Raw genomic sequence first — 27,283 nt, 5'->3', positions numbered from 1 at the left:
TCAGTCAGTGGGAGTTGCGAATTTAGACATTAAGACTGGAACACAAAGATAAATGACATGAAAATGGACTTTCGTATTAGGTTGTCTTTGGGACAATGTTTTGGAAATATTATGTTGGTATCCCAGATGGATATATATGAATGAAGAATTATTTTCTGTTCATTAAAATTCGAACACATCGCTTATTAACCTCCGCCATCTTCGAAGATGGATGGAGGTTACTGTTTTCACCCCTTTCTGTTTGTGTGTTTGTTTGTTTGTGAACAGTATTAAGGAAAAACTCCTCGACGGATTTCGACAAAACTTGGTGGGGGGGGGGGCGGTTAGGTATGGTCCAAGGATCATGCTATTAAATTTTGGACTTGGTCCCCCCCCCCCAAAAAAATAATTGTTAGAGAATTTTTTTTTTTTGCATTTCTACATGTTTTAAGTGATTTCCAACCCCCCCCCCAAAAAAAATTGTTACCCCCCCCCCAAAAAAATAGAGAATTTCTTTTTTGCATTTCTTCATGTTTTAAGTGATTTCCAACCCCCAAAAAATTGTTGGAGAAATTTTTTTTTTTGCATTTCTACATATTTTAAGTGATTTCCAACCCCCCCCCAAAAAAATAGAGAATTTTTTTTTTTTTGGCATTTTTACATGTTTTAAGTGATTTCCAACCCCCCCTCCCCCCTCCCCAAAAAAAATGTTGGAGAAAAGAACTATAACTCTGTCAGCACTGTTGACATCATATTTAATGAATAAGATCTTAGGTTCACTTGAGTGACCCAGCAGTATTGGCGGCGGAGGTTTTGCACTCTCCCGAGTGCTCCCCCTCTAGTTTAGACTGTCCTCATGTTTCCTTAGGACCATGATCATCTTTCCCCATAGTGGTGACCGACTTGCCCCAGGGGTGGGGCAAGTTGAGCATTTCGACCACAAATTTTGAATTACCTTTTTATAGACATTCAATGATCTCGAATATTCTCGAAATTAGGCAATTACTTGGGGCCATAGATGGACTAATGAATGGCAATTGAACGGTGTTTGGCTGGAAAAATCATCCGATGGCAAAACGGACAAAACCAAAAAAAAAAGGGACCATCTTGCCCCACTCTCCCCTACAATGGTGAGAAAAGGAAAGAACATTTTGTCAAGGAGATTGTGCATCCATGGAGGCGAATTTGTGGGGTTTTTTTTTTTAAGAGACATCTATTTATTACGTACTCAAGGCGGCGGAACGATATAGAGAAAGGAAGGGAGAAAGGAAGGTCGCGAGCGGAATGTGGAGATAGAGAAGGGAAAGACTTGGAAGGGATCGCAAGTCCGAATTTTTTTTTTTTTAAACAATAATTTGCTTACGTAATAAATAGATGATGTCATCGTGAATGAGCATCAGGCATTTATTTTTATATTAATCTTTTATTTGTTGTTGTTCATTCATTCAGCGTGAAATAAGCGAAAAGGTTGTTGAAACAGAAGTTTCACTTCAATTTTATCAAGTGACATAAAATAACAAACAACAACAACAACAACTACTGAGCACTTCCGACTGTCCCTCCACAAGGACGAAGCGTGCGCGAGCTGTGGTTCCGAGTCCCCCCCACCCCGGGATACATACCGGACTCCACGACTCGAGGGGGCCGTCTGACAAAGGTGAAAGCGAAGTTCTCGAACGTGCTGAGAAATCGCTGAGGTAAATGAACGCTGAATGAGCGCGGCTGCCATGACGATCACAAGCTGCTGCTTCCTTCTCTCTTCTTCTTTTTTTAGTCTCACGTCCGGTAGTTGGTGTTGGTTTAAAATTTAAATTTATTTCATGAAATCCTCGGCGCCGATAATGTCGAAGGTTGAATATGACGGACCTGTATTTTGTTAATAATTATTCGCCTCGAGGATGGATCCCTGGTTTTTAGCCGCAGCCCTCAAGGGCCGCCGTCATGGTGTGACGTCATGATGTCGAGCTTCGTGACGACATACCTCGCACGTGACGGTGTTAATATTATGGACTCTTGTTCATTTACAAGGGAAGTCTCGCGCACGTAAAGGCCATTTGGACCATCGTGCTCGTGCCGTATCTGCTCCACTTATTTTTTTTTCCTCAGAATTTTCCTCAGATTTTCCTCAGATGTCGGCGCACAGCGGCCTACCCTCCCCGTAAGGGGTATTTATGTGTTTAATACTCGCAATATTAACATGGGTGGTGTGGTGAGGAAGGACCTTGCTCGTCATCGAGCTGCAGGTTTTTGGGTTCGATTTCCGCCGGCTCGCGCTTGGCAAGAAACTTCCGCTCTGAGAAAGTGCCAGCAGGGGGCGCTGCAGCTCGGGGACGCAAAGTGACCTTGGCCACGTTGGCAATTCCAATGCGGTCCATGGCAAGATGGGAAGTGTGGCGGCCCTCCTTCCTCGAATGTCCTCACAGTGTGCAGCACCATTAATCGAGATTACAAAGCAGGAGTGTCTGTCTGTCTGTCTGTCTGTCTGTCTGTCTGTCTGTCCCCAAACTACACCCTCAGTTTTGGGGCTTGCACCGCCAAACCTTTTGTGGAACCTTTTGTGGTCCCGGCAGGTGTCCTAAGGTGAGTGGGAGGTTTCATAAATTTCTCAAAACATTTTTTTTTTTTTTTGAGATGTTGGGCCCCCATCCACGCATTGCACAGGCACCTCAATAGTCTCTGGTAAAAGAACAGAAGTACGTGTCCTGCAGGAAGACCTTGCACAACATCCATGCTTCATCGAACCATGAACCAAGAGTAAGTTCCACGAACACCTGCGAAGCAAGTACCAGTTTTTCAATATGAGAGACCGAGTTCGATCAAAATCCTGGAACTATCACCTTAGCAGGGACTTCAATGGTTGAGGTCAACTTGGGATGTCCTTACTCGGCTGCAACCTGTTGTGGAAAACGCAGTCTCCGTCTCCACAACTTGTTCATTTCAGGGAAATAGGATCTGGTTTGTGGCCGTAAAAACCAACTGTACCTTTGCAATGAATATATGAAAACGATCTCAAGAGAGACGAAAGATATGTGGAACTCACTGTTAGTCTTCACGAGAGATTCTCGACAACACTGATGGGCCAGACAGGTATTCCCACGAAGTGAGGTCGGTGGCCGGGGAATGTTCTCGTCACAAATCTCACGAACTAGCAAACCAAGGTGATTCAAATTTGTAATTTGTTCAGGGTGCTGGAGATAACTCGGTGACACTTCAGAAAATACATAATGGGATGTTAGACATAACGTATACGAGGTGTGTTCAAAAAGTGTCCAACCTTAATTTTTCGTGCGTAAACAAATGAAGCTAGGGAGGCGTGGTTTGGTGCACGTATGTAGGCGATCCTAATCCATATGCGTGAATATTTTCCCGCCGACAGAAGCTGTCAGTCGCCGACAGACCGCCGATGAGTGAGGAAGTGTAAGTGAGCGCCGTCGGATTTTCGTTTTTGAGTCGATTTTGTTATTCTGTCTGTCTGTACTTGTCTGTTTGCCTCTTTGTCGCCGACAGGTCACAATTTGAAAACGATCTTCACGAAGCTTCACCACATGGTAGAGTTTGTCATAAGGAAGAAGCCTATTGTATTTGAGGTCAAAAGGTCAACATCGGCCAAAGGTCATCAACTGAGGTTGGTATTTCTAAAATCCTCAATTTTCATCTGATTGACTTGAAATTTGAAGAGGAGTTGCATACTTGGTCATTGAATTCAACCACAAATTATTTTTGAGGATTTTGCAAGTGTCGTGCTCTACACAACGTCTTCTTCTTGTTTGTTTGTTTGCAGGATATCTCAAAAAGTCGTGGACGGATCCAGATGAAATTTGGTGGGCAGGCTAGGTATGTGACCACGACAAATTGATTCAATTTTGGTGTTGATCTGAATTCGAATCTGTATACGAGAATTATTTAATTTTTAAAGTGATTCTTCACCCTTGAGAGATGGGGCCAAAAATGATATATAGCATGATATTTCAAAAATACTTTGGGCCGAATATGTTCTCATGGATCAGGCATTATGTGGCGGAGGTATGCGCTCTACCGAGTGCCCTTCTAGTTTCATCTGTGGAACCAACTCTGTGTGCTTGTCTCATGCTCCTCCCTCCAGTTCTGTAAGACTGCAGAATCCATCACCACCTCATGGTTTCCCATATATCCACGCCCAAGTTTTTCTGCACTGGCTTACCTCCCACAGCGTCTTCTATGGCTTTCTCTTCATACTGTAGTTTATTTGTGTGTCTTTATCTGCCTGTTTTCCTACAACTCCGTCACTGTTATCCCATCACCTTCTGTCATGTCGTTCTTCCGTGAGCCTGGTAGGATCGCTCAACTGAGAGTTTGCACGCTCGCCTCTGGATTCAAATCTCGACCCGGCTAGAAACTACCATCCTGATGTTTCGCATGTCGAGCGATGCTTCAATGTGTACGCTGTCCCATCGAAGGACGTTAAGCCCAAGGACCCATCTGCTAGCACTGGTCATAAGTGGACATTGATGATCCCATGGTGTATGTATTTCTTCTACAAAGAGTTGGCGAGTTATTGTTGGCACCCTGAACAAATTCCTGGATCATCACAGAAAAAGGGTTAAAATAAGAGTCAGTTTTCCTGTTTCACATCATCTAATGTTTCTGCACTTTTTTTTTTCATCCCTCTTGTTTTGCTTCCAGAGCATTGAAATGACGGATCTGAAGGCTTGGTAAAATCAGAATCCAATGCCCCCACTTTCATTGCTTTTATGTCCTTTCTTTGAATTGGTGGAGATAATCGGTTTACTTCTGCAAATATATGCACCACCTGGCCAAAAGCATGTGGACACCTGTTCGTCCAACACCTCATTCCAAAATCATGGGCATTAATACGGAGTTGGTCCCCCTTTACTGCTATAGCAGCCTCTATTCTTCTGGGAAGGCTTTCCACGAGATGTCAGAACATTGCTGCTTATGGGGATTTGCTTCCATTCAGCCGCAAGAGCATTAGTGAGGTTGGGCACTGATGCTGGGAGTCGATGATTTATGGGGTTTCTGGGACTTCCATTCAAATGAATGGGGGGAAAGGGAAAAACTTTCTGACCCAAACACCAAAAGCCCAAAATAGGACACTGATTTTTCTCCCCACCTACCCCCTTCCCTCCCATACAAGCAAATGTGAAATTGAAACTATGAAAGATTGAGACTTACTGATTAAAGCACTTCTTCCCTTTCATATTTTCATTCCACTCAAAGAGCGAACCAACAAATATTTGTCCATGTTCTACTTTAGGGAATAACTTAATTTTCTTATAACATTCATTTCCATCGAGTATATTCACAAATAATAACTTGGAACTTGGTTCTTGGTTTAAGTGTCTTTGTTGAGCAGAAATGAAATGATAAACTTCTCTTCATGCTCTTGTTTGACCACCTCCTGAGCCACATATAATTTTGAGATTGTAGTAAATTGTTTTTCCATTGTTCAATTGATAACCATCAAAGTTTTCAGTCCATTCAAGGATATTAATTTTTTTCCTACATCCTCCAACTTATTGGTTCACGAGTCAGTAAGTGATCACTATATTCGTTATGGGTGTGTGTCTGTCTGTCTGTCTGTCTGTCTGTCCCGAGCATAGCTCTGTGGGTTTTGATCCGATCCTGATGAAATTTGGGTGGGAGGTTTATATCATGATCTAGTTGTGTTTTCCTGAGAATGGGCGTGCTGCGCCCATTATGGGTGGAGCCACGCCAAAAAAAACATGTGTTTTTAGGGGGTAACCGATTTCAAGTTACATCTTCTCCGAGGGGGTTTGTCAAATCTGGCAGGGGTTTCGGAATTTGGTTAGCCCAATGGCACCTGCATAGCTCCACGGAGCTCGATTTTTTTTCATTTTCGTCCCAAGGTCAAGGTCACAAGGTCACGAACTTAGAAAATGTCAAAAAAAATCAATAATTTGGGCATCGAGCCCCTAGGGTTTTCAACTGTTTCGAATGAAAGTTGGTATGCAAGTAGTGCTCTTCGAGTACTACAACTTTCATCATTTACGTTTTTCCCGATTCCCGCCAGTTTGCCCGTGGCGTCTCCTCGAAGGTCAAAAAATAAAAAAGGCGAACCGTGTACATTGCTCGTGAACCATCGCCGTCTCCAGACTTGTTCATCTTTCAACTTACCAATAACCTTTTTATTCTTTGATGAAAACAACACATCACCTGACTTATAATTACTTGTATCATATATATATATATATATATATATATATATATATATATATATATATATATATATATATATATATATATATATATATATATATATATCCATATTATCAATCATATCCTCATATACATCACTTGTCTTAATTTCTAATATAAAACTATCTGTATCCATATATAACAATGACACATTATCCTTACACTTTGATTTTAAATTATTATAGTAATAGTCATACACTAGCAAAGTACCCGCCCATGGGCGGGTACAGTTATCTGTTGAATGGCGTTGGTCCCGTCTTGATCTGATGAAATTGAGAAATTGACGTTATCCGTTGACCTTGACCCCGTGACCTTTGACCTTGACCTTGATCCCCTTATGTCCGTTCCCAAGGATCACATATGCCAAGTTTCATCACATTCTATCCAACGGTTTGGCCGTCTATAAAGGACAAACAAACATGAAAAATTGACGTTTTAGTCAATTTATGACGTCATAACTCGAAAACCGGAAGTCAGAAGTGAATGTCGCCAATCAACTGTCATTTAATTTTGATTATATGTCGAATGGCGTTGGTCCCATCTCGATCAGATGAAATTGAGAAATTGAAGTTACCCGGTGACCTTGACCCCTTGACCCCGTGACCTTTGACCTTGAACTTGACCCCCCCCATGTCCATTCTCATGTCCCAAGAATCACTCATGCCAAGTTTCATCTCATTCCATCCAACGGTTTGGCTGCCTATAAAGGACGAACAAACATACTGTACATACAAACATATTCTATCTTTTTAGTATAGTCGATTAACCACTTTGACAAGTCAAGAATTGATATTCCTATATAAATAGGTTTATCCATTTCAATACTCTCTTATTCCAAATGAATAGCACAAAAGTTCTCTGAAAACACCTCCACTCGCTCAAAACTTGGTCTATTAATTAACTTTGAAGCCTGTTTCCAAGATGTAGCAAGTCATGTTTTGGCGATTCCTAACATTTTCCATAGTCTTTCCAAATACAGCATTATTCATTAATTTATACAAGTCCTTCTCAAAACTGTTTTTGCTTCTGTTCTCCTTTTTGTATTAAAATCGATATACTTCTTTAACCAATGACTTTGTTTAAATTTCAAAATCCTATGAATTTTTCTCACTCTCAACCCAGCAGATAAATATTGTCTCAAGTTCCTTTGATGCAAAACATAACTTTCTTTGTCATTTAATATAGTGAGTAGTTTTTCTGTAGATTGACTTTTTATATTAAATGACTGTTGGTAATCACTTAACCATTCTTTTCTTGGACTTTCTTTATCAGGGGCATAAGTTAGGTCTTTATATTCTTCTGGATATTTTAAATCAACCTCAAAATAATATCCAACTTCAGCTTCATCCAATTCTTTTTGAGAGGAGACAACAATGTCTTGTAAAACTTTTTCATAATGTTTTTCTTTCACCCATTTAAGTTTTCCAGAAGGTAAAGATTGAGACATAGCCCACCCATACAAATTGTTAGCATCATAATACATCAGGTAAGAGTTGTCCTCATCTTATATATTATTTCCGAGTTTGTGGTTTGGTGTTGCGCTATCTTCGACTTTGTTCTGCGCTCGAGTAACGTGATATTCGGCTTACATTATCTCAAAGACCATATGAGGTGCATGGTACAAAAAAAAAGTAAATAAAATGGTTCTGAAACAGTGAAATCGTATTCCACTTACTGCATTAAAGTAAAATTACTACTGATACTCTGCATCAGTTCCTTTCTCAAACGCACCCACCCCAACATGTCGTGCAGAGTGCGGGTTATGCTAGTTCTTATTATAATCAGGAACATATTTGTTCTTTGCTTTAGCATATCTCTTGGAACATACTTGAGATAGTCCTCTTTTATCATTCTCTATCATTGAAAGCATATCTATATCACTGATTAATTCCAAATTCTGTTTTGTCATTTTTAACATGGCATTCCAAGGCAAATCTGGGGCTGTGTAATAGTGAGCGGGGTCTAATCCATAAGAATTTTTATTATGACAGACTGTTCTGAAAGTTTCAAACACAGACAATAACAATACATCAGTTTTAAGATAAAATCATGATATTCTCCAAGATTCTTTATATTAAACTTCTCCCAAACCTTTTTAGCTTGTGTATAATCTCTATCGGAAATATGAGTTTTATTTAACTTGCTATAGAAACTTTCCCTTGAAGGAAGTTGTGTTTCTTTAAACTTCTCAAATTAATCGATGGAGTCAGATGGATATATTCCCTTTTATGATAAGAGATGAATCTCTTCTTGATTTGAGAAATGTGATTTAAGATTCGGTAAGTTTTTAATATTTGATGCTAAGTTAGATAATGGACTTTCCATAAACTTGTATACATGTGTAAAGAAATCTGATATGGGTTATGGGGGATGTATGAATTGTTTTTGTGAATGAGATGTATTTTTGATCTGTGTTAGGAATGGCAGAAACATCTCCAGATGTCTTTGAAAGTTCATTTATAAATAGATGTGTTAGTACAGCGGATAAGCTCTCATATTTTAATAAATTGTGCATTTTATGAGAAAAGCATGAAATTTCTAGCATAGTTAGGTCATACCATTATGTTTATTTTCGGATGTGGAGGGAAGTCAGATTTGACCTCTGAGGGGACAGTGAGAGGTCAAATCCAAGATGGCCACCAGTCCACCGGGTCTAATGTTCAAACGCGCTTAATTTTGGAACCAAACAGTGTAGAAAAACATTTAAGGTGTCATTTCCAACTAAATTGGGGATGCGCATTCATTTGATGATACGTTTGAGATCGCCAGCATTCAAGGAAATGCATTTAGGTCAAGGTCAATGTCAAATTACGTTAAAAACTTTTGGACATTCTTTTGCTAATACATTTATTATAGCTTGGACACTGGATTGGACCTATGCAATAACAGTGAAACTTCGCTTCCATTTTTACACTATTAACACTAGATATCCACATATTTCTACCAAATTGCATAACAACTTCCTTTGAAATATCATTTCTATCCGGCAAACTAGTACGCATCAATGTAGCTCACGATAACTATCAATCTTCCCACTCATACTAATTTTCGATTTTCTCACTATCCACAATTGGACAAGTGTTAGTAGACGAGTGTCTGCCTCCTCTTGCGAACATGGGGCAAGGCGGGCCAAGTATGACTCAGCAGGAGAGCAGAGGACTCCACTTCCATCTGTTACATACAGTTCCTTGCCCTCTGCAAGAGGAAGATGAACAGCTTCACGTGACAGGAAAGCAAACAATTCGGTTTTGTTCTCATTGCATCGAAGGAAGTCCTTCCATTTCTTTGGCATCACAGTAGAAGGAGCCACGCTTTTCCTGGCGCCCTTTCCCCTCTTCTGTCTGGTTGAGGCTTTCAGGCTGGCAGGTAGGTACACACCCAGACATGGACAATGCGGCTGCTTTTCTCAAGTTTAGCAGAGATGTATGGTGCAAACACTCTTTCTCCATACTCTTGAAATGTTCTTGATGTTCCAGGATTTAGCATTTGAACCACAGCTGCACTATCGAGAATTGTTGCATCAGCCACAGGCACACTATTGTTTTCGAGCAGAACTGATTCCAGGCAGCGAAGTAGATCTACTTTAACCCCAATCCACATTTTTCCTCCAGTTGACAGAGTTGGTGGGGCTGCATGGTTTTCATGGAAGAAGAAATTATCCATGTTTTCATCTCGTGTTTGACAGATGTACAGCTTGGAAAAGAGACCACAGGCACTCTTCAGTGCTGCGAGCTTTGCCTTCTGTTTTGACTTAATCCTGATTATTTTCAGATATCGGCATACTTGCGATACTTCAGTCTTGACCTTGACCTCAATGTATGACCTCTTCTGGCAACCTGTAAATTAACATCAAATATATGGGCATCTGAAGATTCGTTTAAAATGACATCTCAAATATGAGACACCACTAGGGGTTCATTTGCAAATTTCAATTGATTGCTTATTTTTGGTCAATTTTACCTTGACCTTGACTTTAATGCATTTCCTTGAATGCTGGCGATCTCAAATGTATCATCAAATGAATGGGCATCCCCAATTTAGTTGGAAATGACACCTTAAATGTTTTTCGACATTGTTTGGTTCCAAAATTAAGCGCGTTTGAACATTAGACCCGGTGGACTGGTGGCCATCTTGGATTTGACCTCTCACGGTCCTCAGAGGTCAAATCTGACTTCCCTCCACATCTGAAAATAAACCTTATGTTATTCACTAACTATGTCAGAAAATTCATGATTTTCTCATAAAACGCACAATTATTGTGCTTATCCGCTGTACTATGTGTCATAGTGAGCGTTGTGAAGAAAGACAGGAATAAAGTTTGGGTGCTTGTAATTAAGATTACAATAGGAATGAGCTGGACCTCTATATTTTCCACTAAGATGACAATGATCCCTAACTTTGACCTCTCCCTCAATTTTCTCCTCACAAATATGACAGATACTGTTCTTTATAAATTCCTTTTTCTCTCCCTTTGATAATGACATTGGTTTATAGGTTTTAACCATTATTTCTCTTAGTCTTATGCAGTCTTTTTCGAATTGTCTTTCAAACTCCTCTGAGACATCTTCTCCTCTATAAAGTTATAACTTGTTGTATTCATCACCAACAGATGATTTGATATAATAACAGAAACCACAAGGAGTATGTTTTTGATACTTATTTTTTTATGATATATTTGGATTTGGATAAACAGTATCTATCTTTTCAAGGATACTTTCAAAATCAGCATATATCACAAATGGATGTTTTACAGATTTGTTTAATCATATCAACAGCTTGAATGTTTGACGATGGTCCAGGGTCTTGAAAGCGAAACAATCTAATTTTTATGTCCTTTAAATGCCCCATCAGTGTTTTCAATGGATAATTTAGTGGCACCTTCCCTTTCTTCATTGTTCTTGTGTTTGCGTGATTGAAGGTGTTTATTATAAAAAAAATATTTTTTAAAGAATATCATTATCACATCTGTCACAATGTTTTGTTTCTTGGTCAAGTGGAGATATTTGTCGAAAAAGATTGAATGTGTGTTTGCTGGTTTGAAGGTGTTTTTTATAACATTTATATTCATGATTATAAACATCGCAGTACGTTGTATTCACCATATTTATATAATAAAACTTTGCTAAAAATAAAATTTTCTTAATGAAAATTCCGTTTAATTTACGAGTGAATCTGTGCTTAAAACCATTTTATCCTCCAACTTTTTTCACTTAATAAATACAATGTATCAAGACACAAAAGACAAGTTTCAATCAATCTCTTCATTTGTAAAAGATACTGAGAAATATGTCAAGGATGTAAAATTGAATAAAGATAAATATAACTATTGGATAAAAACAATTATGGTGAATAATATGAGTTCTTCAATTTCCTTCAGTGGAAGGGCTTTTAGTACATCTGGAAGAACATCAATTAAAGTAGCTCCAACAAAAGTTTCTCCTCTCCTTCTGGCAATATATTTAAAATTAGAAAAAGCAATGAAACAAGAAAAAGTATTAAAAAAGAAAAACCTCATGGATGAAGCTTTAGAAAGAAAATATAAGACCATCTGTAATATGCAAGGAGAAATTTGTATTTTTTCAACAACCCTAAAGATGTAAATCCTGATGAAATAAAGGATGTTAATATATCAGGTGAAATGACATTTCATTCAATAGTAGTTAAGGATCATTTTAAAATTACCTTTAATATAAAAAATGTAGTCGTTGAATCTATTAATGAAAAAAAGCATATAGATATTGATGGTAATTTTTTTTTTCTACTAATTAAATATGAGTCATTATTCAACTGAAGATTTTGAAGATTATGAGAGTGATGATAGTATCTCTGTTGGAACAGAAGAGAGTTATGATACCGAGAGTTTGTGTTCAAACGATAGTTATGAAAGTAGTTTTATAGATGATTGTGAAAGCACCAATGAAAGTACCGAAGATGATACCGAAGATGAATTTTATGTGAAGTAAAGTTTTACTTTATAAATATGAATAGTTTACTAGATTTTGAGCCTCTTGAATTTCCTGATTCTCCACATGACAAATTTGAGAATTGTCCTGCGTGTGAAAGACTTGGATTAAACAGAGTCAAAAACCTATAAACAATGTATATTCTGTGATTATCTTCTAATTAATGATAATAAAAAATATAAAAAGGAATATAATTTTTTGAGATTTACACCAAAATGAATTACTTTACAAGATTGATTCGAGAAATGAATGTAAAGTATGAGGGTGATAATACACCTTTTCTTACAAGAGAAGAGACTGAACAAATGACGACCATGTTTAGTGGATTGATGATTTATATTATTAACGATTGTCATTTTCAGGGAAATATCAACACAAGATATTGAATAAATAATGTAATGGATTATCTTGAAATAAAACCTGAACTTCGGATAAAACATAGAGTTTCCAAAAAAGCCAATAAAAAAATTAAATAACCTGTTTTCCAAATATATAAATTATAAATGACTGATTTTTTTACCCATTTGGGAAAATAAGATAAAATTTAACAACCATAAAAATCTTCCAAATTCATTAAGATGTCTCATAGTTGGTTCAAGCGGATGTGGAAAAACCTGCTTACTTTTGAAGATGCTCCTTACTCCCAACTTTTTAGATTATGATAATTTAATAATTTTCACAAAGTCGAGTTTTCAACCTGAGTATCAACTACTCTCACAAGGTTTTAATGCTGGTCTTCAAAAAGAAGATATAATCGGTTTATTGAAACTTCAAAACAAACTAAATGATTACAACATTGAAGATATAATACAACTATTTTGTGATACACAGAGATATAAAAAGAAATCAAAACCGATAACTTGTATTCTTAGTGATGATACGGATGATATACCTTCTCTCCAAGATTTGGATAAATCAAAAAAGAACCTCGTTATCTTTGATGATTGTGTTAATGAGAGAAACCAAACGGTAATGGATCGCGACTACACAAGAGGGAGACATTCTTCTTGTAATTGTATTTATCTTTGTCAATCATACTTTCAACTCCCTCGTCGCTCAATAAGAAACAATGCTAATACTTTAATTTTATTTAAGTTTAATTCGATAGATGGAAACAATTTTTGGAGAGACAATTGTTCTACATTATGTAGTGAAAAAGGAATTTGGGGATTATATGAAGCACACGACTGAAAAATATAAATATATTGTTGCGAAACAAGATGAGATATAAAGGGATATTTTTTTTATTTTATAAGCAATTACATATATAAATGACAACTATTATTATAAATCTTGTTGGTAAATCTGCTTCTGGAAAAAAACTTTCATAAATCAAGGTTCTTGAATAGTACAAATGAAAATATTGTAAATTTGCTTAAAAAGCACCATGTAGTTCGTATTGTATTAACAACAACTCGAGCAATAAGACCTGGAGAAGTAGAAGGTGAAGATTATCACTATATTTCAGTCAAGGAACATATGCGATTGAGGAATGAAGGTCAAATATTTGAGGAGGTTTCTCTTAGTACAACAAAATATTCACATTGTAAGAGTGAGTTAAAGAAACTAAAATCTGGGGGTCTTGGGATATTAGAAACGAATCCAGAAGGAATGAGACAAATTATTAAACATCTGAGTGGTAATGGGGTTAAGATTTTATCATTCGGTTTTGATGTTGATGAAGAAACTCAACGCAAACGTATGAAAAGCAGAGATACAAGTATTAGTGAAGAAGAAATTACAACTTGTGTTCATGTTAAAAAAGAATTTGATGAAATATTTAAAGAAAAGGATTTATTTGAACACATCTACTTTAATGATGAAGAAAAGGAAAATTTTCCTGTTGACCTTTAAAATTCAGTGAATGATATTTTCCAATAAATAAATGGATGCGAAAGAAAGAGCAAGAAGATTTAAGGAGCATCAAGAGTTGGTTTCAAAAGTTGTAAAACAACAGGAAGATATAAAGAAGAAACGCAGACAGAAACTAACGGGTGAAGAAGCATTTGAAAGAAAACGAGAAATTTTTTAACCACTTTTGAAAACTTCCCAAGAAAAAATTATAGATGCTTCCACAGTTCACATAATAGAATATACTCCGAAAAACTTCAAATGTTAAAAGATTTTGATCAAATGACGGAGGAAGAATTAGAGCATTTAGGAGAATTAGAATATGATGATGGATTATTTCAACAACTGTAAGAGATTAATCAATCCCCTGATTATATTGTGTAGGCTCTTCAAAACAATGAATATTCAGCGGATTAAAAAACCAAAGCAGGACTCATTCCAACAGAACAACCAGCAATATTTCATCTTGTTCAAGAAAAGGGATTGATATTTAATGATGAATTAAGGTTCTTGAGTTCTGCTCAACCCCCTGTTAAACTAACTCCGAGATTAATGTTTCTTCTCACAAAAGATGGAAGACAAGGTTCAACTGTGAGGGATGAATCAAAGTATTTTGATAAATCATTGGATATGAAAAATAAGGATGATGGAGTATATATTGATCTGCTGGACTCTCTTAATTATAGGGTTAGTCTATCTGGTAAAAGTAGGAAGAATGAGAAGGAGAAACACATTATTCAGGCTTTAAGGAGGCTTGGTTCAGGTGTTAGTTTTCTTCCAAATGACCCATCACAATTAGTTAATAGACTGTTATTGCTGTTTGGTAGTAAGAAGGCTGGAAATAACAATTGATTTAATGAAGCATCAGCCATTTTAGACCAGTTGATGAACATGAAAATAATTAATAAATGTCAATACAAAGACATTTTATCCCATATTAAATAAGATGAGAAGCACAATCCTTAGTTTTAATTTCACAAGCGACCACACATCTTCATTCCCAGACCCACTACAACTTGGCGCAACAAAAGAATATGAGGCCTCTTTATTGTCCATGGAAACTTATAATACCTTGTTTAATATCACCGAGAAAAATGACAAGTTCAGTTATAATCTGGGAAGTGGATACAAAACGATAACAGTTTCACCCGGAGCATATGAGATTTCTCAAATATCTTCCGAAATTGCTCGCATTATGAAAGAACAGCGTGATGAACCCAAAAATATTGTTATAGATATTCAAAAACATACTTCAAAATGAATGATTAAACTTAAAAATAACTACAAGGTAGATTTCACAATTGATAATTCATTTCGAGAGTTATTGGGTTTCTCCTCAAAAGAGATTGAAACTAATGGGACGTTTTATAGTGATAATGTCATTCAAATATCCTCAGGCATAAATTCGGTATTAATTCACTGTGATTTGATTGATGGCGCTTATAATTATGGAATAAGAACAAATACAATATTTTCATTCAGTGCATACTCAACCCCAATTGGTTATAAATTCAATATGGAACCCAAAAATCTGGTTTATCTACCTGTGTCGGAAAAAAAACCATTTCCAGAGTAAAGTTTAGGATAACCGACCAAGATAATCGCATGATTTCTTGTTATGGAGAAATTATATCCATCAGAATTCACCTACGTGAAGTTTTCCAATAAATAAATATGATGGTTATTGTGAGGAAACACGAGTTGGGAAAATATAAAATAATTACAGGGGATGGGATGTTCCTTTCCCCATACTACTAGGGTGAAGGTATGTATCTTGGTAGAGGATACTATAAACCTAAGAGACAAAGGGGTGTCGGACATCAATTTAGAAAAAAAGAAGATGGGATAATTGATACTCTAATGGGTATAGGTTCAACTATTCTTTAACATAAAGACCTAATTGGTTCAACTGCTTCTGCTGTGGGAAATGTAGCAGGTGCTATAAAGAGTATAAAAGATGCCCAAAAGGAATCTCATAAATTGAAAGCATTAATAGAAATTAAGAAAGGCAAAACTAAGTTGTCTCCCCAAGAACGACAGAAAATAATTCAAATACTTGGGTCAGGGTTTCAAAAGTTTTAACATCTTTTTTCAGAAATAAATACAAGTATGGAAGCAATTGATAGTATCTATAATTTGGATGATACCATTGTCATCTCAAACTCTACAAAAAAGAAGACTACTTCAAGGTGAATGCAATAACTGGAACAGACTGGAATACAAATGGAACAAAACGTTTTGAAATAAATAATCAACAAACTTATTTGAATCGAGCCGAAAGTTTCTTGTTGTGTAAATATACATTCACTAAGGCTGATAATAACACAAACGCTACACTCGTAAATGATTTCTTCTGAAAAATGTTTGATAGTGTTCGTTTGTATATTGGAACACAAGAAGATGAAGCGGTTGATTATGTCTCTGCTACATCTGAAATGATGAAATTTACACTATATTCATTTAGTAATAAAATGGGAAAGGGGGCTGTCGAAGGTTTTATTCCTGATATGGCAACGGGAACAAACACAGACCCTGGATTTACTCAAAAGAAAGGAATGTATAATGATGATACAAAAGCAGGTAATAGGTTTACTGTGGCAGTTCCTCTTAAAGGTATATTTGGATTTTGTGATCATGATAAAGTTCTGTATCGTCTTTAAAATTAGATTTCAACTGCAAAGGAATGACAATGAAAATAGATTGTTTTTTTGGTGTGGCTTATGTTTGTTACAGTATCTCATGATGACTTTCAAAAGAGTGGGCCATTGTTTACTGGCACCCTGGTCAATTTCTAAATTCCTGCCCAACCTATGGGGACACCCGCATTTGTTGCACAGCCATGCCACAGTGATGCAACCAACAGAGTGAATTATTTATTGAATCCTAGTGAAATCGACATTATTTGCTTTGACAGTGTGCAGTACACTGAGATAAAATGAGCAATATAATTGTCTTTGTTTGTTGAACAGGCAGCATGTGGTGTCGAGTTTTGGCATCGAGGACCAGACTTCTGCCGAAGGCTTGTTGGCGCACCCTCGGCCTCGAGCACGGTGACAAGCTCTCAGACGCTTTGCAGTTAACTCCCTCAGATCGTCTGGCTCACCTATATCCTTTGTACACCCTGCAAGAGAATATGACTGAGATGCTTGCTGTCGAAGCCAAAAAAGATCAGAAGAAGCTGCTCTTCGTGCCGAGTGAAGCCGAGCTGCAACAGGCTGAACAACTGTTTGTTGAGCCTGCAGGGAGTGCCCGGACTCATATGGCCTATGTCTCTTCAGCTGAGCGGATCGATCATGCTCCAAAGAGCACCGTACCTGAGGTAGCATTGCAATTGTGCCCTCGTGTCTAATCTAATGGTTTCTTTGTGTCCGTGTGATTACTTTTTCTTATTCTCTCCTCCACCAGAGTCTTGGCATGGCAATATTGTCTGATTTTTACAGAAACACATATATTTTTTTCAGTTTCGAAGAATCATGTACCAATTGCAGTGAAAGGACATGAGATAACGCACAACTCAACACATTATATGGGATCCCAGCATCATGGGATATGTGCTTACGGGTGGGAATTCCAAGCCTAAATCCTCTAAATCCAGTGCCTAATGCTCAATGATATTGAGAAATACAATTATATCAAAGGAGAAGCTCAAAATATTGCAACCAAGTAGACTGCACAGTCTCAGTAAGTTTCGTGTTTCAATTATTATTTTTTAATTTTTGCAGGTTTGTTTCCTGGGGAGGAGCAATGTGGGGAAATCCTCTCTCCTCCGTGCCATCTTTTCACTGGCACCAAATGTCTACGTTCGTGTCTCAAAAACTCCGGTAAAGAATACATGCCAACTGGTCTGCTTGTGTATGTATGTATGTTTGTGTACACACACACACACACACACACACACACACACACACACACACACACACACACACACACACACACACACACACACACACACACACACACACACACACACACACACACACACACACACACACACACACACACACACACACTATATGTACACCCTTGCACTTTTTTCAAATAATGCACCATTTATTCCATAGATTTGTTGAAATTAAAAAATCTTTTGGTATCCACAAATGTATTTCTTTGGTTTGCAGTGGAATAAAACAAAAAAAAAAAATCTGAAACACGACTAAACCTTAGCTTATTCAACAAAGAAATCCTAAAATGGCCCAGACAATATTATTTGCACTTTTTAGAAGTTGTTAGAAATAATTAGATTTCAAACAGATGAGTCTCCTTTACTTTGGAAATGAACTCACTTGTGGTGAGTTGCAGGTGCCTGCAATATAAAAATCATTCAGTTTGAATGGAGAAAAGGAGTCATTCTGCTGTTTTTTGTCACTGTGTGTACCACAATGAGCATGGAGAAAAGAAAAAAAAAAACAGAATTGTCTGAGGAGGTCAGACACAAGATTGTAGCCAAGCATGGCAATCTCAAGTTTGCAAGCCCATCTCCAGAGACCTTGATGTTCCTGTGTCCACCACACGCAATGTTATCAGGAAGTTCAAGGCCCATGGCTCTGTAGCCAACCTCCCTGGATGTGGCAGCAAGAGAAAACTTGATCGAAGATTGCAGCAAAGGATTGTTCGAATGGTGGAGAAAGCACCTCGATCAACTGCTAAACAGATTCAAGCTGACCTTCAGACACAAGGTACGACAGTTTGAACTCGCACCATCCATCGCCAACTCAATGAAGGGGTGTCTCTGGTCGGAGACCCCAGAGGACCCCACTGCTGAGAGAGAGACATAAGAAAGCCTGACTGGAGTTTACCAAAACATACCTGAACAAGCCAAAATCCTTCTGGGTGAATGTCCTGTGGACAGATAAGACCAAATTAGAGCTTTTTGGTAAAGCACATCATCTCTATGTTTACAGAAAACAAAATGAAGCCTTCAAAGAAAAGAACAGTTTCCCTGCAGTCAAACACGGAGGAGGTTCAGTAATGTTTTGGCATTGCTGTGCTGCCTCTGGCACTGGGTTCCTTGAATGTGTGCATGGCATCATGAAATCAGGAGATTACCAAGGCATTTTGGAGCACAATGTTCAACCCAGTGTCAGAACGCTGGGTCTCCATCGAAGTTCATAGGTCTTGCAGCAGGATAATGACGTCAAACACACTTCAGAAAGCACTCAGGAATGGTTCAAGACAAAACGCTGGATTGTTCTGAAGTGGCCAGCAATGAGTCCAGATTTAAATCCCATTGAGCACCTGTGGGGAGATCTGAAAACAGCAGTTGGGAGAAGGCATCCTTCAAATCTGGGAGAACTGGAGCAGTTTGTACAAGAAGAGTGGAACAAACTGCCAGTAGAGAGGTGTAGGAAGCTCATTCACGGCTGTAGGAAGTGCTTGACTGCAGTTATTTTGTCCAAAGGCCGTGTTACCAAATATTAAGTCGAGGGTGTCAATAATTTTATCAATGCCATTTCTTTAGAGTTTCTGATTTCAAAGGATATATTAAGTTCTGAATAAAAAACAAAGGTTCTGTCATATTAAAAGTGAAATAAAGAATTGTGGAGACCAAATACTTTTATCAGTTTCAACTTATTTTTGGAGAAAATTGTGAGTTATTTGAAAAAAGTTGTAAGGGTGCCAATATTTTTGGCTGTGTGTGTGAATGTGTTTATATATATATATATATATATATATATATATATATATATATATATATATATATATATATATATATATATACATATATATATATATTGTTGCGGATTCGCGCCCGCCGGCGTGCGAACGGCCATGTAACTCGAATCGCGGCACGTCGCCCACCGGACGGACAATCCAGTCGTGACCCTCTCGGACTAACGCCGGGAACTAGTCACGGGTGGACCTTTCGGTCTCACCACGATCGTGCCAATCGGCCCCCGCGTGGGATAGGGTTGCTCGCCAAATTCGACCTACCTAAGTACCCACAAGGAGGGTAGACCGGGCGATCGCACCTCGCCGCAGGTCGACTTCGGACACGGGCCACTTTAAGCGACCCGTTCCGTACTATCGGGATAACTGAGCGGTGTTATTCGTCGGCCTCGACGGTTCGATTAATTATCGGGCGTTTTAGCCCACGACCAACCCTTTACGTGAAGCAAGATGGAGATTCAATGAAAGAAAAGACGAAGCGAAGCGGGAAAACAGTTCAACATGAAGCACATTTATTTCGCGATGAACGGAAAGCACACATATACAATTACACCAAAAGCACATGTAAAAGGAGAAGAAACAATATTACACAAAAAGCAAATGTAAAAGAAGAAACACAATGCAGAGCTATCCGACTACCGAGCACACGGCAACACTTATACAATTTTACTTCACAGACGGCGCCGACAACACATATTCCCAAAGCAAAGGAAAAGAGAACCACCCTCCAGGATGAGGGGGGTAGACGGGCCTGGGGCCGAGACCGTGTCGGGCCTACCCGTCTGATGATGTGACGCAGAGCGGCGGTGGCGCCTCAACTCCGCGGGCCTCGCGGACAGTGTCTGGTAGGGGGTGGGAAAGGGGCCCCCTTTGTCGCACTATCTCAGCGCGGGGGGAAACAGGAGGGGGTTGCTGATGCTCGGGGGAAGGAGGATATCACCCTGTCTCGGGTCCCGCGGCGAGCGTCTCCTCCTCGACCTCGGTCGCGTTGCTGGCCTCTCCCTCTGCAGCTCCCGGCACCGACGCGAGCACCCCCTCGTCCGCCTTCGCCGCCGCCACCTCTCCACAGCTCCGTCTACTCGCCCTCTCCGTCTCCTCTCTTGGCTCGTCCCAACTCTTCACTCTTGACTTCTCCCACTTCTTTCCAGCTCCACCGACGACTCTCTTGAACTCCGCACAACTCCTTTTACTGACGAACGCAGCCGTTTATATAAGCCCCGTGGCTTCGCTCTTTCACCCTTGACCCTTTGCCTCCGACCCTTCACCTCTCTAACTGGCTCCCCATTGGACCGAGGAAAAGTGGGCGTGAATGCTTTTTGATCCATGAATTTGCATATAGCGTCCTCACTCCAACGCCCTGGAGGCGGGGCCAATTCGCCCCAGCTCGCCGATTGGACGGAACAAAAGTGGGCGTGAGTCGTTTTTGATCCGTTTTCTGCGGAAAGTCCGTGATGTTTTTGAATACGCTGCTCGGTGCGCGCCCTGCACGAGTCCAGTATCGGTGCCCACGAGTGGCGCGAGATGGTGTGGATGCGATGGTGGCGAGTTGTGACGGTAAAGGTCGTGGCGGTTGTGGTGAAGCGGCGTTGTGGTTGGTGGTTGTTATTGTGAAGCGGCGTTGTGGTTGGTGGTCGTTGTTGTGAAGCGGCGTTGTGGTTGGTGGTGGTTGTTGTGAAGCGGCATTGTGGTTGGTGGTCATTGTTGTGAAGCGGCGTTGTGGTTGGTGGTTGTTGTTGTGAAGCGGCGTTGTGGTTGGTGGTTGTTGTGTGATGGCTGTTGAGACGTGGTTGGTGGTGGTAATAATGGCGGCTGGTCCAAAATAAAGATAGTAAAAGAAAAACGGCTATCCTGAAGTCGCAGCCCGACTGAATGACATTTATTCCCTCGAAACAACGGGTTTGGGCCTAACTACACATATACTTACAGAGATATCTCACCTAAGGGACCTGAATGGTGGTTTGCGAATTTGGTCAACCACAACAATATGTAAAAACACATGAATAAACATTTGGGAAAACAAAAGTTGAAAATCGCAGAAAATAGCATTGTATTTCAACACATATGGACGAGGCCAAAGTTAGACTGACGGGGTTATTGAAAAAGCATTTATACGTGATGAAATGCAATGAATTTCCGACATGCTAATGAGTTCACGTCGGACTCTTCGTCGTACTTGGTCATCGGTATGTTCTTTCCTTTCATTTTTCGATCGGATTAGACTTTGACAATGTCTGTTCTCTTTTTTTCTGCTATTCTCAAATTTTGTTCTACCAAACGTTTATTCATGTATTTCAGATGTCGGTATTCAAATTCAAAGATTGCAGACCTCAACAATGTTGTCAGACTTAAAGGAAAGGTACAGACCAGCATTTTATCAATTCACTTCCTCCATGATTGTTTATGTGCTTAGGTTGTTCTGACATTTATTTCCACACGTATAGAAAAGATCAAAGTGAGACATAGTCTCACTATTGAACAAGCATTTATACGTGATTAAATGCAACGAATTACCGATATGCTCATGAGTTAACTTCGGGCTCTTTGTCGCACTTGGTCATCCGTACATTCTTTCCTTTCATTTTTTCGATCTAATTAGGCTTTGACAATGTCTATTCTTTTTCGATTTTCAAACATATATATATATATATATATATATATATATATAAATATATATAAATATATATATATATATATATGTATATATATGTATATATATATATATATATATATATATATATATATATATATATATATATATATATATAAATATATATATATATATATATATATATATGTATATATATCTATATATATATATATATATATATATATGTATATATATGTATATATATATATATATGTATATATATATATATATATATATATATATATATATCCCCAAACACGTCTCCCTTCCTTAACTGGAGGGAACAACCAATCAACTCTCACATAGTCAATTGTCCCTAGGCGGCTCGGATCATTATAATTAACCCCCATGCTCTTACAGCCAAAGAAAGCTGCATAAAGCAACGAAGAACAGCTACATAAAGTAAGCCATTTTCTGTTTCAAAACCAATCTCCAATTACGGGTGAGAGACGTGATTGGGTTTTAATACTTATCCGATGACTGATGGTATATTACATGTTTAGGAGCTTCAGTCATCCTTGTTTCTGCAGTCCCGTTGAGACTGTCGACCCTTTGTATGTACTTTCCATTCTGCATTCAGAATGTAAATATTTAAATGCTAGTTGATCGATTCTTGACAGAGAATCACCTTCAGAATCACCTCCAAATATTGAAATGAGGATGTGCGAACCAAGCTCCACCACTCTTGCCAATGAGGGGAATACCCAACCTACAACACTCGATTGTTTTAACATCAATTTGATGAATGATTGAATATTTTTACTGTGATATTGGCTTACTGTGTCTGAAACTAATGCAGTACAGAGGTTCAGCGATTGGTTTGTAAACATATAGCAAGCAAGCATATATATGTATATCAGTGTGTGTGTCTTCTCCATAACTCCAAATCCATCAAACCGAGCAGCCTGATACTTTGCATGCATTCCAAGAAAACTCCAAGTAAGTACAAGAGTGAAAAGTGGGTGTTTGGGTTAATTAATACACCCCTTTTGAAGATGATTAACGGCCTTATTTAAATACATCCTTCATCAGGCGTTCCTTGGCCACCTCGCTGTCTCTGGCCTTGAGGCGTTTGCTGGGTAACCTCGCTGGGGTCTGAAGCCACCATGTTTTTTGGCCTGCTCAACCATGCCTTCCTTGACGTGGAACAGGCCGCAACAATTTCTGAATGATAAAGTTTTTTTTTTTTTTTACTTTCTTAATTCATATTATCGAATGCCTGCTCATCATAGCTACGAATCGCTGTATACTTCACTTTTGTAAGTACTGTAGTTTTCAAATTTGCAGCCTGGAGCGATTTCATGCATTATATGATACTAGTACGTGCCCGTAAAAAAAAAAAAAGAAGAAGAATAATAATAAATAAATAAACCACACAGGCCGTTTCTTCGCTCTCACGTGCCCGTACGTACGTGACCCGGAAGTTCGATATTATTCGCAGTTCCGATTATTCGCAATTTATTTTTAATAGCCAATTATTCAATTAGCGCCAACGTATTTTACCTTTTCGCAATGTCGTGGCAAGGAAAAACAAAAAGAGAAGAGAGAGAAAAAATTTACTTCCTGGTTCGGGGCATACCAGCACTCTGATGTTCCCGAAATTTATACACCGTCTAATATGAAAATGATCATAACTTGGGCCATTGTGTTTATCTATAAATGCGCATAAGAAATCGAGAAATTATTAGAATACACGAAGTCATCACTCTCCAGAAGCCCGTACATTGTAACCCGTAATGGGGAACGTGGCTGAGCTTCCCTTCCCCATCGGCCACGCCCACGCAACAACGTGTCTTCCCATTGGTTTGGTAAATAAATGGCCATAACTTGGGAAGCACTTGTCCGATTAATATCAAACCTTAAAAAGGCACATCCTCAGGTCCCCAGCAATATACCTGGCAAGTCTCAATTAGATCGGACCAGTGGTTGTCGAGAAACAGCGGTCACACACACACACAGACACACACAGACACACACAGACATTGCTGGAATTATAGATAGATGATTTAACACGATCTCCTCTCACGGACTAATTAAAGTATAACATCGAAATTATTTCGGTTTTGAGGATCGGATATCGTCCGGACTAAATAAGTGCAAAATCTGTTGTGAAATCTGATAATTTAAAGAAATAACGAGTCTTATAACCAAGTCGATATACCTATTTACTTTAAGCAAGCAAGGCTACGTTCCTTCCTTCTCCATAGAAACAAGAAAATGTGAAATTTTCAAAGCATTAAGCTTATCCTTTTCTACTGTTTGGAGAATGATTTTGAGTGAACAAAAAATTTAGGAACGTGGCAAATTAACTCGCTTCATTGAGCTATATGATTTAATATTTTAATGCATTCACTGCCTGACCTGACGTGCCCTGTTCCCCAGAGGGGACTGCCTATCCATAGCATCTGCCAGATCTGTGTCTATATTTTTGGAGGTTTCACGAGGTGCTGTACGGGGAATCAAAGCAAATCTGGTTTAAAGAACAAATAAACAAGGTTTTATTAAAAAAAAAAGTTGAAACGTTTGCAACTGGCAAGATGGCGGATGATCTGCAATGTTTATTTCACATGCAATTGAACTTTGCGATGTCTCAGGGTTGTTCTGAACTAAGCTGCAACTCTTTCGTGGATAAAGTCATTATTTGATCAAATTCATTTTATTTTATGAACTGCTGTGTGTGAGGTGAAGACGGCTCTAAAGTGAAAGGGATCCCATTTGATATGAAGCGCCAGCCTTGCCAACCGCTCCTTATCAACCATTTAATTAATCGGAGTGCTTGCATGAGTGCTTAAACCACTTGCCAAATGATTTACATTCGAGAGTGGAACCGTGCTTCGTCCTTCTGAGTGAATCGTTTACTCACTGCGGACGCTTTTGCCCACCACATCATTCAGAGCGAGTGTTTTGTGCTCCGTCGCCCTGAGCGAGTGTTTCGTGCTCCGTCGCCCTAAGCGAGTGTTTCGTGCTCCATCGCCCTGAGCGAGTGGTTCGTGCTCCGTCGCCCTGAGCGAGTGGTTCGTGCTCCGTCGCCCTGAGCGAGTGGTTCGTGCTCCGTCGCCCTGAGCGAGTGGTTCGTGCTCCGTCGCCCTGAGCGAGTGGTTCGTGCTCCGTCGCCCTGAGCGAGTGGTTCGTGCTCCGTCGCCCTGAGCGAGTGGTTCGTGCTCCGTCGCCCTGAGCGAGTGGTTCGTGCTCCGTCGCCCTGAGCGAGTGGTTTGTGTTCCGTCGCACTGAGCGACTGGTTCGTGCTCCGTCGCCCTGAGCGAGTGGTTCGTGTTCCGTCGCACTGAGCGAGTGGTTCGTGCTTCGTCGCCCTGAGCGAGTGGTTCGTGCTCCGTCGCCCTGAGCGACTGGTTCGTGCTCCGTCGCCCTGAGCGAGTGGTTCGTGCTCCGTCGCCCTGAGCGAGTGGTTCCTGCTCCGTCGCCCTGAGCGAGTGGTTCGTGCTCCGTCGCCCTGAGCGAGTGGTTCGTGCTCCGTCGCCCTGAGCGAGTGGTTCGTGCTCCGTCGCCCTGAGCGAGTGGTTCGTGCCCCGTCGCCCTGAGCGAGTGGTTCGTGCCCCGTCGCCCTGAGCGAGTGGTTCGTGCCCCGTCGCCCTGAGCGAGTGGTTCGTGCCCCGTCGCCCTGAGCGAGTGGTTCGTGCCCCGTCGCCCTGAGCGAGTGGTTCGTGCCCCGTCGCCCTGAGCGAGTGGTTCGTGCCCCGTCGCCCTGAGCGAGTGGTTCGTGCCCCGTCGCCCTGAGCGAGTGGTTCGTACCCCGTCGCCCTGAGCGAGTGGTTCGTGCCCCGTCGCCCTGAGCGAGTGGTTCGTGCCCCGTCGCCCTGAGCGAGTGGTTCGTGCTCTGTCGCCCTGAGCGAGTGGTTCGTGTTCCGTCGCACTGAGCGAGTGGTTCGTGCTCCGTCGCCCTGAGCGAGTGGTTCGTGCTCCGTCGCCCTGAGCGACTGGTTCGTGCTCCGTCGCCCTGAGCGACTGGTTCGTGCTCCGTCGCCCTGAGCGACTGGTTCGTGCTCCGTCGCCCTGAGCGACTGGTTCGTGCTCCGTCGCCCTGAGCGACTGGTTCGTGCTCCGTCGCCCTGAGCGACTGGTTCGTGCTCCGTCGCCCTGAGCGACTGGTTCGTGCTCCGTCGCCCTGAGCGAGTGGTTCGTGCTCCGTCGCCCTGAGCGAGTGGTTCGTGCCCAGTCGCCCTGAGCGAGTGGTTCGTGCCCCGTCGCCCTGAGCGAGTGGTTCGTGCCCCGTCGCCCTGAGCGAGTGGTTCGTGCCCCGTCGCCCTGAGCGAGTGGTTCGTGCCCCGTCGCCCTGAGCGAGTGGTTCGTGCCCCGTCGCCCTGAGCGAGTGGTTCGTGCCCCGTCGCCCTGAGCGAGTGGTTCGTGCCCCGTCGCCCTGAGCGAGTGGTTCGTGCCCCGTCGCCCTGAGCGAGTGGTTCGTGCCCCGTCGCCCTGAGCGAGTGGTTCGTGCCCCGTCGCCCTGAGCGAGTGGTTCGTGCCCCGTCGCCCTGAGCGAGTGGTTCGTGCCCCGTCGCCCTGAGCGAGTGGTTCGTGCCCCGTCGCCCTGAGCGAGTGGTTCGTGCCCCGTTGCCCTGAGCGAGTGGTTCGTGCCCCGTCGCCCTGAGCGAGTGGTTCGTGCCCCGTCGCCCTGAGCGAGTGGTTCGTGCCCCGTCGCCCTGAGCGAGTGGTTCGTGCTCCGTCGCCCTGAGCGAGTGGTTCGTGCTCCGTCGCCCTGAGCGAGTGGTTCGTGCTCCGTCGCCCTGAGCGAGTGGTTCGTGCCCCGTCGCCCTGAGCGAGTGGTTCGTGCCCCGTCGCCCTGAGCGAGTGGTTCGTGCCCCGTCGCCCTGAGCGAGTGGTTCGTGCCCCGTCGCCCTGAGCGAGTGGTTCGTGCCCCGTCGCCCTGAGCGAGTGGTTCGTGCCCCGTCGCCCTGATCGAGTGGTTCCTGCCCCGTCGCCCTGAGCGAGTGGTGAAATATCACCC

At 40.9% G+C, this 27,283-nt stretch overlaps 2 protein-coding genes across 4 annotated transcripts in view; one reads left to right on the top strand and one right to left on the bottom strand.

Annotated features, from left to right (window-relative positions):
• The window catches only part of NDUFA2 (NADH:ubiquinone oxidoreductase subunit A2), an 8,701-nt gene extending 6,961 nt beyond the window's left edge, over window positions 1–1,740 (bottom strand). Inside the window, exon 1 of the mRNA XM_085849411.1 lies at window positions 1,602–1,740. Within this exon, the coding sequence (XP_085705537.1) occupies window positions 1,602–1,708 (107 nt within the window). The 5' untranslated portion in view covers window positions 1,709–1,740. The remainder of the gene's footprint in view (window positions 1–1,601) is intronic.
• Window positions 1,741–1,906: 166 nt separating this feature from the next.
• The window catches only part of GTPBP8 (GTP binding protein 8), a 54,791-nt gene continuing 29,414 nt past the window's right edge, over window positions 1,907–27,283 (top strand). For 2 of the 3 annotated variants that reach the window (XM_085849410.1, XM_085849408.1), the window contains exons 1-5: window positions 1,907–2,137; window positions 3,487–3,604; window positions 3,761–3,813; window positions 16,979–17,328; window positions 17,732–17,830. In XM_085849410.1, the coding sequence (XP_085705536.1) occupies window positions 16,984–17,328; window positions 17,732–17,830 (444 nt within the window). In that variant the 5' untranslated portion in view covers window positions 1,907–2,137; window positions 3,487–3,604; window positions 3,761–3,813; window positions 16,979–16,983. The other variant, XM_085849409.1, reaches the window with a different exon arrangement.

This window comes from Eptatretus burgeri, chromosome 12 (assembly GCF_056783735.1).
Source record: "Eptatretus burgeri isolate ZD-2024b chromosome 12, Ebu_testis_v1, whole genome shotgun sequence".
NCBI lineage: Eukaryota > Metazoa > Chordata > Myxini > Myxiniformes > Myxinidae > Eptatretus > Eptatretus burgeri.
The sequence above is the reverse complement of the archived record's forward strand: the minus strand, read 5'-3'. Positions and strand labels throughout refer to the sequence as shown.